At 37.1% G+C, this 13,361-nt stretch overlaps 2 protein-coding genes, 1 long non-coding RNA gene and 1 other non-coding gene across 4 annotated transcripts; 2 read left to right on the plus strand and 2 right to left on the minus strand.

The window, feature by feature from the left end:
- Window positions 1-1,967: 1,967 nt before the first annotated feature.
- LOC121776247 lies at window positions 1,968-2,802 on the plus strand. Its single transcript, XR_006045267.1, has 2 exons — window positions 1,968-2,209; window positions 2,315-2,802. It is a non-coding gene; the product is annotated as an uncharacterized LOC121776247 (long non-coding RNA).
- Window positions 2,803-6,562: 3,760 nt separating this feature from the next.
- Window positions 6,563-7,273, minus strand: LOC121776692. The gene has a single exon (XM_042173875.1). It carries the CDS (start codon window positions 7,271-7,273, stop codon window positions 6,563-6,565), a length of 711 nt encoding a protein of 236 aa, XP_042029809.1.
- Window positions 7,274-9,624: 2,351 nt separating this feature from the next.
- Window positions 9,625-10,494, minus strand: LOC121776693. The gene has a single exon (XM_042173876.1). The coding sequence runs from the start codon at window positions 10,492-10,494 to the stop codon at window positions 9,625-9,627; it is 870 nt and encodes a 289-aa protein (XP_042029810.1).
- A 1,068-nt stretch (window positions 10,495-11,562) lies between these two features.
- On the plus strand, window positions 11,563-11,669 carry LOC121778032. The gene has a single exon (XR_006045603.1). It is a non-coding gene; the product is annotated as a small nucleolar RNA R71 (small nucleolar RNA).
- The last annotated feature ends 1,692 nt before the right edge of the window (window positions 11,670-13,361 follow it).

The following is a 13,361-nucleotide window of genomic DNA, read 5'->3' on the forward strand; positions in this document are numbered from 1 at the left end:
ATTTTATCAGTTTTATGTCATTTTGTCACGTTAAAGTATCATTTTATCAGCTTATATGCAATTTCTTCAGCTAAACTATCATTTTTATAAGGTTACTGTCATTTTATCCGCTTAGATTATCATTTTATCAGGTAAAAGTATCATTTTATTAAACAAAAATGTCATTTTATACACCAAAAATACCTATCATTTTATCGGCTGAAAGTATCATTCTACCCGGCAAAACTATCATTCTATCGGCTGAAAGTATCATTCTATCCCGCAAAACTATCATTCTATGCAATAAACCTAACATATATCATTTTATCATTTTATCAGTCAGTCAAAAGTATCATTTTATCAACTCAGAGTATCATTCTATCCGGCAAAACTATCATTCTATGCAATAAACCCAATATAATCGGCACAATACATAATATACAAACCTACAAAGGAGTAAACGTATCATTTTATCAACTCAGGGTATCATTTTTATAAGGTTACTGTCATTTTATCCGCTTAGATTATCATTTTATCAGGTAAAAGTATCATTTTATACACCAAAAATACCTATCATTCTATCGGCTGAAAGTATCATTCTACCCGGCAAAACTATTATTCTATCGGCTGAAAGTATCATTCTATCCGGCAAAACTATCATTTTATGCAGTAAATCTAACATTTATAAGATAAAAGTATCATTTTATAAACTCAGAGTATCATTCTATCCGGAAAAACTATCATTCTATGCAATAAACCTAACATATATCATTTTATCATTTTATCATTTTATCAGTCAGTCAAAAGTATCATTTTATCAACTCAGAGTATCATTCTATCCGGCAAAACTATCATTCTATGCAATAAACCTATCATTTTATCATTTTATCAGTCAGTCAAAAGTATCATTCTATCAACTCAGAGTATCATTCTATCTGGCAAAACTATCATTCTATGCAATAAACCTATCATTTTATCAGTCAGTCAAAAGTATCATTTTATCAACTTAAAGTATCATTCTATCCGGCAAAACTATCATTCTATACAATAAACATATCATTTTATCATTTTATCATTTTACGTGATATTTGGCGAAATTCAGAAATTAAATGAGGGAAATGACAGTTTTACTCCCGCGCTTTTTTTATGAAGTAAATCTAAGTTTGAATCTCAAAACTATCATTCTATGCAATAAACCTATCATTTTATCATTTTACGTGGTATTTGGCGAAATTCAGAAATTAAATGAGAGAAATGACAGTTTTGCCCCCGTGCTTTTTTTTATGAAGTAAATCTAAGTTTGAATCTCAACCGCATGATTAGAAATATATATGGTCCAGATTTGGTTATAGGGTTATTACGATATTTAGGGGTTATCATATGATCACGACTCTATATATATATATATTTATATATATATATATTTATTGTATATATTTAACTTAAAATACCTAACCCTAATGCATATCACGTGAAAATTGAAAAGAGATTTTCCATAAAAAATTGTGGATTTAGATCTTTTAATATTTCTTTCTCTTCCATTCATTTTGTAATTTTTTTAAATTTAGATCATTTTAATTATTTTTATACAGTTTGTTGTGCTATACTATATAAATTAAGAGTTTAGGCCTTTATTTAAATATAGATTACAGTAATGTTAACAAATTAGTGTGTCTTTGTGTATACATTTGTAGGTTTTGTTTTTTTTAATATTTTATATATTTTCAGTTTTTTTTATACATATTTTATATAATTTCGGTTTTTCAGTTTAATTCAGTTTTTATAATTCGGTTTTCGATTTTTCGGAGTTTGTTTTTTCGGTTAATTTGATTCGATTCAGTTTTCATTTAAGAAAAAATTCGGTTTTCCAATTTAGTTCAGTTCGATTTAGTTTTGGCAAAAAACCGAACCAAAAATAGTGTACACCCGTGCAATTATTTTGGAGTAGTGTGTCTAGTTGTTTTCAACCCTCATCCCCACACTATCACCACCTTCCCTGATAGTAATTTGTTTTCTTCTCCACTTTCAAAATTATGTAGACACCTACAGCCTACTTTCTCTCTCATCACCTTTCAAATTTCTCTCTCTATCCATTGCCCTCTCCAACTCCAAGAATCAATTTTCCCTTCCAATTTTCTCAAAAAATGCAACCATGTCCATGAATTTCCCCTTAATCCTCCTCTCCCTCATCCTCCTCGCATCAATTTTCCATTCCTCCAACACTCTCGCGGTACAACCCCCTTATGCATCATTGCTTGTACATTTAAGAATAGATTTTTTCAAACAATTAATTAATTAATTAACTAATTATTTTTTTAAAATTTTTCCGGCGCAGGATTCGGTGGCGGCGGAGAAGACCCGGCTCGGCTCGACGCCGCCAAGCTGCCACAACAAATGCAACGAGTGCCACCCGTGCATGGCGGTGCAGGTGCCGACGCTGCCGAGCCACAGCCGCGTGGGGCCCGCCGATTACTCCTCCGCCGGAAACAGGTACTCCAATTACAAGCCGCTCGGCTGGAAATGCAGATGCGCCGGCCATTTTTACAACCCTTAATTACAAATTAAAAAAAAAATCATACACTGAAATTTCATTTCTAGTCCTTTTAATTTCCATTTTAATTAACAATCAGAGTAGAATTGTTTTTTTTTAATATTTTTTGGGTGGGTGATGTTAAGGTGACAAGACATATAATTAATGTAAGATGTTTTTTTTTAAAATATATGTAAGCATTTATTTTATTTAGTGTGTAGGTGTCGGAGGCTATGCTGTTTTTGTACAGTGACTTATTACGTACTGATGAATTCTGATTTTTCTGATACTGATTTTGGTTGTTTTGCTTTCAATTTTGTGGTAATAAACTTTTAGCAGTGATTTGGAGATGATTATTGATTTTGTTTTTGCAATGGATTCGTGCTATGATGATTTATTGTCCTTATTCTCAGTATCATTTGGGGATTTTTATAGGGATGGGATCCCCTGCTGTGGTGGGAGCACAGCAGGGGCTGCTGTGCCTCTCCCATACAAATATTTTAATATTAAATTCAAATTAATAAAAAAAAAAAAAAAAAAAATTAAAATATTTTTGTGAGGAGCAGCAGCCCCTGCTGTGCTCCCACCACAGCAGGGGATCCCATCCCATTTTTATATCATCGGCAACATTGCCTCGTATGCGTCTTTTAACATTCTTATCTCTTTACTATTTATGAGCTCCACTGTACTTTTCATCTCATCTCTTAACTAAGAGACAACACCTTCAACCTTCCATCTCTTAACCATCTCATCCCTTAACTATTCATTCAATTTTCTTTTTTATTTTTATTTCCAATAAATTTAATTAATAAAAACACACTTCATTAAATAAAATAAAATTATAACTTAAAATTCAGAAAAATAAAAAAAACACATAATTAAAATCTAAAAAAAATAAAAAATACATAATTTAAAATACAATTTTATAGAAATTGAGTAGAACTACTCCGCCGGTTGATGTGTAATTTTCGAGTTCAAATATCAAGTGCAAGATCACACAAGTTTAATAAAAATAATTCTAATATTACAACGATACTGCAAGAATACAACGTCGAATGTAGTACTTCGAGTGTCGATCCACAGGGAAGGCAAAGATTATGTCATTCTAAAGTAAACAAAACACATACTAAAGAAGATTTCGATTTGAAGATTTTTTATTTCAAAATCATGCAAAAACAAACAAAGGAACTAAAACGAGAAAGATGTATCAAGAGATGAGATTGTTACTCCAAACATTTGTAGACAACAAGAGGATTTATCTTATATATTCAATTCTATCTCATAACATTCGGGAAAATAAAAACAAACTAAGGTGTAGACACTAAACATGCTAAACACAAATGGTCAAAGAATAGCTAAAAACATATTCTTAGAACCAATTCCACAATTCTAAAAATCCTGCGGAAGCGCTAGATTCATAGAACCGTTTCAATTATGCTTAACATCCATTATCAATTTGTCATCTAAACGAGTTCAAATGATAATTCAATACTACTTTGGTCTATCTTATTTCAAGCTAAAGAGACATCAAAATAAGAAAGTAAAACTATCACAAAAGATGCACCTTGAGGGATAATTTCATTCAATGTACAAGTAGCAAAGACGATCATGAAATAGAAACGAACATCGGATAAATCACGAAATTTATTTGTCTAACAACAAGTTTGGAGCAACACTGGAGTTCTTAGCCTATCATAATTAAACTAGGAACAAATATAATGGAGATGAAAATCCTTGAAACCATGGAGCTTGAAGATGATGATATCTCCCAAATCTTCAATAGCAATACATCACTTTCCCCTTACAATATTTTCTTCAAGTTTCCAAAATCACTCCAGGAGTCGTGCCTTCCAATCACCCAAACCAATCTCCTCAATTTTTTTATCAATTCATTTCCTCCCTTCCTCCTCTTTTCTTCTTTTTTCTTCACTCTCCAATTTCTCGTCCTTTTCTTTTCAAAACCGTCCAAAAACTGACGAGAACTGCCAAGTTGCAGTTTGAATTGACCCACCCGGACGGGTGGATTTTTGCAACTAAGAATTCACCCCCGACCGGGTGATAAGAATTTCATCCTCTCTGGACTTTTATGCCTTCCGAATCTCACCCGACCGGGTGTATTTATTGGTGCAAAACTCACCCAGTCGGGTGATAAGCTCTGGACTCCGCATGCCTAAGAGAAGCTACCCGGGCGGGTAGTGTAATTGTGTGAACTTGCAGACGGTGGTCAGTCTGATCATGGGGCTCAGTCTGTTGCACTCTCCGGAGGTTATGAAGATGATAAAGATCACGGAGAATGGTTTCTCAACACAAGGAGGTATTTGGAGGTTAATAAGTCATAACTTGTATAAAAATATGTAGAACGAATGGGAAAAAATATGGAAAAATGCTTCGCATCAAATACCCCCAAACTTGAGTTCTTGCTCGCCCTCGAGCAATATGAACTTTAAGCACAATTATTCTACAAAGTCTAACCCATTAAAAGTTTTCATCACAACGAATCAAATAGGGATGTGAATGACAAAATCTAAACCCCCAACATTTCCAATCAAGATTTCCCACTCTCAAGAACAATCACTCAACAACCTAGAACTTCAAGTCAAGGTGCACGTCAAAGTTAGTCCAAGCATAAGATCATACAACTCAAAACGTTGTCATTGACTCATCAAGCATTACTAATCACATAGACTCGCGGATTTCAAATCAAACTTCTTTAACTCTACCGAGCTATTTACAAAACATCCACAATGTATCAACAATAAGGTCCAAGGACTTAATTCAAAGTTGTAATGGGGCTAGGGATGAGGTAGGATAAATATGGATAGTGAGCTCAAAAGCTACACATTTGAGTGCCAAATTATTTCCTCCTACGACTTCCTTCCAAAGAATCAAACAATAAGATCTTCAAATTACAACCAAACTTTCACTCCCCCAAACTTGAGATCCATTCTAGACAAGATTACATCTTAAAAATAGAAGCTCTATCTTTATTTCATCAAACTTTTTTTTTAAAGATAAGACCTCGACTTTTGCAAATTTGGAGGTCGTCTTTTTCTTTTTCTTTTTTTTTAAGAACTTCATTTTTTTTCACCTATGCATTACATCAAGTCTAAAAATGTCTACACTCTTACAAGACACCACCCAACACTCAAAACTCAAACCACAAAGCTCAAACTTGTATTTAGCACTCAAATAGTAGCAAGGTCTATTGATGAGGCTAAAATGAGACTTATTTAAGTAGCTAAGTGATCGGCTAAGTGTTTACACAAACAATAGGGAATTAAGCTCAAAGTGGCTTCTAGTGGATCATTTGTTGGACTAGGCATGTGATCATTTGGCCATGGAGTTCATCCTAGTGTCTTATCCTCCCATATCATTGACACAAATGAATACAAGCACTTCACTCGATAAAGCAAATCAATCCAAGATAATTTCCACAAGACATGTGACTTTTATACTCTCCTCAACTCAAGAAATCGGTTGTAATCACAAAATACTCTTTCAAATAAATTCATGCACAAATTCCATCCATCCTAAGCTTCAAAGATCAAGTAAAATCAAGCAACATTTCCCAACCAGAAAGCCGAAGATAAAGCATGCACCCGTCAATTACAGGATTCAACACACCTTTATCATACAATACTCCAAAAAAACATGCATCATGCATAAAAATCATTGAAAAACCCCCTCAAACTTGAATGCTTTATTGTCCTCAATGCATGCAAAGAAGAACATAAAAAGTAAAGGGTAAGAAAACTCTCCCAAACTTGGCATGAAGTCCATAGTGGATTCGGGTGGGAGGGTGGGTGTATATTCCTTTGTGGGTGTGCTTCCTTATAAGCTCCAATATAAGTCAAATCTCCATGTTGCTCCTACAAAAAGAAACAAAACCTACAAAAAGAAACACTCAATTCAAAATAAATGTTAGAGGAAAGAATTGAGCAAACAAAACCTACAACATAAGAAATCAAAAATAAAAGAAAAATAAAAACTTGGGTTGCCTCCCAATCAGTGCCTTTGTTTATAGTCGTTGGCTCGACTTTCTTCATCCTTGATCTACGCTTTTGGTTCCACTAGCGTAGCCACTTTTCTTGCCTCTATGCCACTTTCAACTCCAACATAGGCCTTCAAGCGTTGGCCATTCACCTTCCAAAGAGTGTCATTTTTCTGATCTCGAATATCCACAGCACCATAGGGGTACACCTTGTGCACCACATAAGGACCCCACCATCTTGACTTGAGCTTGCCTGGAAACAGTTTGAGCCGAGAATTGTATAAAAGGACCAGTTGTCCTTCATGGAAATAACGAGGCTTAATGGCTTCATCATGTATCTTCTTAGCACGCTTCTTGTAGAGATCAACGCTCTCATAAGCATGAAGCCTAAACTCATCCATTTCATTCATGTCAAACATTCTCTTCTCGGCTGCAGCATCATAATCCAAATTTAGCCTTTGCAAAGCCCAATAAGCTTTATGCTCAAGCTCTACCGGCAAATGACAAGCTTTTCCGAAGACCAACTTGTATGACGAAGTTCCAATCGGGGTCTTATATGCCGTTCGATATGCCCACAAAGCATCATCTAACTTTTGAGCCCAATCCTTTCGAGACGGCTTCACAACTTTCTCAAGAACCCGCTTAATCTCTCGATTGAAGACTTCAACTTGACCACTAGTTTGGGGATGATAAGGAGTAGCAACCTTGTGTTGGACACCATACTTTCCTAGGAGGTTTTCAAACAACTTGTGATTCTTGATAAACTTCAACATGGTGTCCCATCACTAAAATGAGTTCCTCCATCACTAATAATAGCTCGTGGTGTCCCAAAGCGGTTAAAGATGTGATTCTTGATAAACTTCAACACCACTTTGGCATCATTGGTTGCCGAGGCCACTGCCTCTACCCACTTAGAGACATAATCGACAGCTACGAGAATATATTGTTGCCCATTAGACTTGGAAAACGGTCCATGAAGTCTATTCCCCAAACATCAAAGAGTTCTACCTCGTGAATATTATTCATTGGCATTTCATTTCTCCACGAGATATTGCCGGTTCTTTGACAATTGTCACATCTCTCTACATAGGCTTTCGCTTCCTTGAAGATCGATGGCCAAAAGAATCCTGACTGAAGCACTTTAAATGCAGTTCGACGTGCTCCAAAGTGGCCGTCATATTCAGAATCATGGCAAGCAGACAAAATCTAAAGGTGCTCATGCTCTCCAACACACCTTCGAATGACTCCATCACTACAAATACGGAAGAGAAATGGATCTTCCCAAACATACATGCGGGTATCACTCAAAAATTTCTTATTTTGATTAGAAGACAACCCTTCTGGTATAATGCCCGTGACAAGGTAGTTCGCCAAATTAGCAAACCACGACACATATGTTTCCCGAGCTTCCACTTGCAACACTTGCTCGTCGGGAAATTTTTCATTGATCCTCATCTTTTTCTCATCTTCCGTCTCTTCCAAGCCCTCTAGCCTAGAAAGATGATCAGGTACCAAATTCTCGGTCCTCTTTTTATCTTTAATTTCCACATCAAATTCTTGCAATAATAGGATCCATCTCACCAACCGAGGTTTTGCATCTTTCTTATTCATCAAATATTTGATAGTTGAATGGTCCGTGAACACTACCACCTTCGTGCCAAGTAGGTATGCACGAAACTTCTCAAAAGCATACACAACTGCTAACATTTCCTTCTCCGTCGTGGTGTAGTTCAATTGGGCATCATTGAGTACTTTGCTAGCATAGTAGATAGCATGTAGGACCTTGTCTCTCCTTTGGCCTAAAACGGCCCCCACAGTATAGTCCGAAGCATCACACATCAACTCAAATGGTTTCGACCAATCAGGTGTGATAATAATAGGAGCTTCGACTAGCTTTTTCTTAAGCAATTCAAATGCCTCAAGACATTTATCATCAAAGACGAACTTGACATCCTTCTCAAGTAAGTTGCAAAGTGGCTTTGCAATCTTTGAAAATTCTTTTATGAATCTTCGGTAGAATCCCGCATGACCAAGGAAACTACGGATGCCCTTCACATTCGTTGGGGGAGGTAACTTAGAAATCACTTCAATCTTAGCCTTATCCATCTCCAATCCCAACTCAGACACCTTGTGTCCCAAAACTATGCATTCTTTGACCATGAATTGACACTTCTCCCAATTAAGCACGAGATTAGATTCTTCACATCTTTGCAAGACCAGTCTCAAATTTTCTAAACAGAGGTCAAATGAGGATCCAAAGACAGAGAAATCATCCATAAAGATCTCCATGATGTCTTCATTCATGTCACAAAATATTGCCATCATGCAACGTTGAAATGTAGCCGGTGCATTGCATAAACCAAAAGGCATCCGGCGGAAGGCATAAGTACCAATAGGATATGTGAATGTCGTCTTTTCTTGATCTTCCGGGGCAATTGCAATCTGATTATACCCCGAGTATCCATCTAAGAAGCAGTAGTGAGAATAACCTGCAATCCTATCAAGCAACTGATCTAGAAATGGCAACGGAAAGTGATCTTTTCTTGTCGCCTTGTTCAATCTTCTATAGTCCATGCAAACTCTCCATGAGTTTACCAATCGAGTTGCTAACACTTCATTCTTTTCATTGACTGTCACGGTTATTCCTCCTTTCTTCGGTACACATTGCACCGGGATAACCCACTCACTATCGGATATGGGATAGATCATCCCAAATTTCAACAATTTCTTAACTTCTTTTTCCACCACTTCTTGCATAAGTGGGTTCAACCTTCTTTGTCTCTCTCTTACCGGTTTAGCTCCATCTTCCATCAGAATTTTATGCATACATATTGCAGGCTAATTCCTTTGATATCGGCAATGGACCATCCTAGAGCTTGCTTGTGCGACTTCAGTAGCTCTATTAATTTGGATTCCTCTTCATTATTCAACAAAGCCGATATCACAACCGGTAAAGTTTCGTCATCACCAAGGAAGACATATTTCAGATTTGTTGGGAGTGGCTTCAATTCAAGCTTTGGTGGTACTTCGATTGAAGGTTTCACATCTGCCACAAAAGTATCCACCACACATTCATTCTCGAGACTTGGTTGATCAACTGGAGAATCTTCTGTTTCATCAAAATTTACTTTGATTGTCGAACCAAAGTCTCTTTCCAAGCTCCCTTGTCATATACGCTTCCTTCTATTTTTGCCGAGCAACACATCTTGTCAAATATGCACTTGTCGAGGACATCAACTCTAAAACACGCTTTTGCATCACTAGGGTGCTTCATCGTCTTCTCTACATTAATGGTCACTTGTTTACCATTAATTCTGAACGTGACAGAGTTGTCTTTTTCTCCAAGCAACACATCTCTCGTGGCAAGAAATGGTCTACCAAACAGAATTGGTACCTCTTTGTACTCGGGCATGTCCAAGACTATGAAATCAACAAGGATGACGAATTTGTCGACTTTGACCAAGACATCCTCTACTATTCCGGTGGGCTTCACTATTGAATGATCAGCCAATTGTAGAGCAATGTCAATAGGCTCCATTCTCTCATCTAGGCCAATGGCACGAACAGTTTTCAATGCCATCAGTGAAATCCCTGATCCTTGATCTAATAAGCATTTTGTGAAGATTGTATTGCTGATCTCACAAGGAATCACACCACTTTCGGGGTCCCTCTTCTTCATTGGCATCATTCTAGAAATCAGTTGTGAGCAATTCATGCTCAAAGCCACTATTCCATCATCTTGTAGTTTCTCCTTGTTTGCCATCATATCTTTAAAGAACTTGGAGAACTTGGGAAAGTTAGTGAAGAGGTCCACTAATGATACATCCACATTCACTTTTTGGATCACATTCATCATCCACTCGAAACTTTTCTCTTTTGGAACCCTCTTCTTCCTTTTGGGTGGATATGGTGGAGGAGGAATATGATCGGGGAAGTTGAACTTGCTTTTAGGATCTTGTGCCGGACTTGTCGTCATCTTTCTCTTTGACTCCATTTCCACTATTTTCTTTCATTTCTCTTCTACAGAAAACTTTCCACTTAACTCGGATTCTTCACCATGTTCCTTGCTGCCGGATGCAGCCTGTTCTTGACCATGTTGGGCCCCATGCACCAACGCGGGACTTCCCTTACATGCCTCGTCCGCCCCTGCGTGCGAGGAATGCAAGCCTAACATCTCATCCGCCCCTGCGTGTGAGATGCCGGAAGTACCTTGACCGTCCATTAATGGTGTCGAATCCAACTCGCGACCACTTCTCAAAGTCACTACCTTACACTGTTCATTGCCTCTAGGATTGGGCACTGTATTACTCGGGATGGTATTAGGAATTCTTGTATGCGATGTTGTTGCAAGCTGTCCAATTTGAGTCTAAAGATTCCTCATAGTAGCCTCGATCTGCCCAAACTTTTCCACTGTTTTATCTTTGAAGTTCTCATTCTCCTTTTGACTTTTAGTCATAAAAGAGAAAATCTGACCCAATTGATCCTCAACTGATGACTTCTTCTCAAAACCTGGGGGTTAGTGTTGTTCCTCCATTGAGTACCTGAAGTGTTGCTAGGACCAACTTGATTCCAATTTGTTTGTTGAGGCCTCCAATTCTGCTGATTGTTGTATTGATTTCCTTGGTTGAACCCTTGACGATTGTTACCAATGTAGTTTACGTCCTCCACTGGTGGTCCTTGAAGACTTGGACACTGATCCATATGATGTCCGCCTTGGCACAATCCACACTTCAATATAGCCACTGCTTGAGGTTGAGGAGTCAGTTGAAAAGATTTCACTGCTTTTGTCATTGACGACATTTGGGTGCTTATGACTGCCAATTGAGCTTCTATTGCTGTCACTCTTTCCGCATATTTGGTAGCACCAAATGTATCTCCTGCCTTCTCAGCCGCTCTTCTTGGATTATGCCAATTTCTCTGATTATTCGCCAATCTTTGGAATAGGGCTCTAACCTCATCATGAGTTAGATCATATAAGTTCCCATTTGAGCCTGCAGTAACTAATCATGTGCCTTCATTGTTGAGCCCTTTGTAGAATTTCAAGAGGTCATGCCCCGGAGCTAAACCATGACTTGGGCATTTCCTTAGCATTTCTGTGAATCTCTTTCATGCTTTTGCGAAGGACTCGTCATATTTCTGTCGGAATGAAGTGATCTCCTCTCTCAACTTCTCGATCTTCATTGGAGAATTGTATTCCAAAAGAAACAACGACTTCAACTCTTGGAATGTTGCTATGTTGTAGCCCGGTAATGAATCATACCACCCTCTTGCTTTCTCCCTTAATGAGAACGAAAATAATGCCCTCTTAATCCGATGATGCTCCACATTTGGAGGTCTATGAGAGTTAGTCAATTCATAAAAGGCATTAAGATGGCTCACCGGATCTTCGTCATCCCGACCGTGGAAAAGATTTCCTCCATTCACCAAACTAATGTAGTGAGGTGGAATGTTGACGTTATCATTTGCATAAGCAAACTCCCCCGGGTGCTCAATTCCCGATCTGAGAGTATCGCCAAACCTTCCCACGGGTGGTGGAATCTCATTGTTGTTCTCTGCCATTGATTCAACGTCTGACTCTTGACAATCCTCCATTTCTTTACCAAAGAGTGAGTTACTTCTGATTGGACTCGGATAGTTCGGATAAATCTCGATAGCTGAACCTCTAAACCCTCTCCTTCTTTGATAACAGAGTAATCCAAACGGTGGTGTACCCTGTGATCGTGTGTGCATTTACTATTTTTTATTTTTTAATAACCTGCGCAACCGAAAAGAAACCAAACACAAACAATATATATTTCACTATTACCGAAAGCGAGACCTCTCGACAACTTCAGGGTAAGTTCTATAAAAGTGTGTGCTTGATTGAAAACTAAACTACCTAATTACTAAACTAAGAGTCAGAAAAATATCACCTAAAAAAATATATATATACTCCTTCGTCTTCAAGGCCAGACGTGGTAGATGGCTATTACCTCCCAAAAACACGAAATGAGTACCTTCAAAATAAAAAGAAAGATCAAATAAAATAAAACACAAAGAAACAAACTAGAAGTTAAACAATCTATTGCCCTCCCCGGCAACGGCGCCAAAACTTGATGTGTAATTTTCGAGTTCAAATATCAAGTGCAAGATCACACAATTTTAATAAAAATAGCTCTAATATTACAACGATACTGCAAGAATACATCGTCGAATGTAGTACTTCGAGTGTCGATCCACAGGGAAGGCAAAGATTATTTCATTCTAAAGTAAACAAAACACATACTAAAGAAGATTTCGTTTTGAAGATTTTTTATTTCAAAATCATGCAAAAACAAACAAAGGAACCAAAACGAGAAAGATGTATCAAGAGATGAGATTGTTACTCCAAACATTTGTAGACAACAAGAGGATTTATCTTATATATTCGATTATATCTCATAATATTCGGGACAAATAAAAGCAAACTAAGGTGTAGACACTAAACATGCTAAACACAAATGGTCAAAGAATAGCTAAAAACATATTCTTAGAACCAATTCCACAATTCTAAAAATCCTACAGAAGCGCTAGATTCATAGAACCGTTTCAATTATGCTCAACATCCATTATCAATTTGTCATCTAAACGAGTTCAAATGATAATTCAATACTACTTTGGTCTATCTTATTTCAAGCTAAAGAGGCATCAAAATAAGAAAGTAAAACTATCACAAAAGATGCACCTTGAGGGATAATTTCATTCTATGTACAAGTAGCAAAGACGATCATGAAATAGAAACGAACATCGGATAAATCACGAAATTTATTTTTCTAACAACAAGTTTGGAGCAACACTGGAGTTCTTAGCCTATCATAATTAAACTAGGAACAAATATAATGG

Source organism: Salvia splendens, chromosome 18 (assembly GCF_004379255.2).
Source record: "Salvia splendens isolate huo1 chromosome 18, SspV2, whole genome shotgun sequence".
Taxonomy (NCBI): domain Eukaryota; kingdom Viridiplantae; phylum Streptophyta; class Magnoliopsida; order Lamiales; family Lamiaceae; genus Salvia; species Salvia splendens.

Coding starts and splice junctions, on each gene's coding strand:
- LOC121776692 (XM_042173875.1), bottom strand. CDS start 7,273: ATGTTGAAGTTTATCAAGAATCACAAGTTGTTTGAAAACCTCCTAGGA.
- LOC121776693 (XM_042173876.1), bottom strand. CDS start 10,494: ATGGAGTCAAAGAGAAAGATGACGACAAGTCCGGCACAAGATCCTAAA.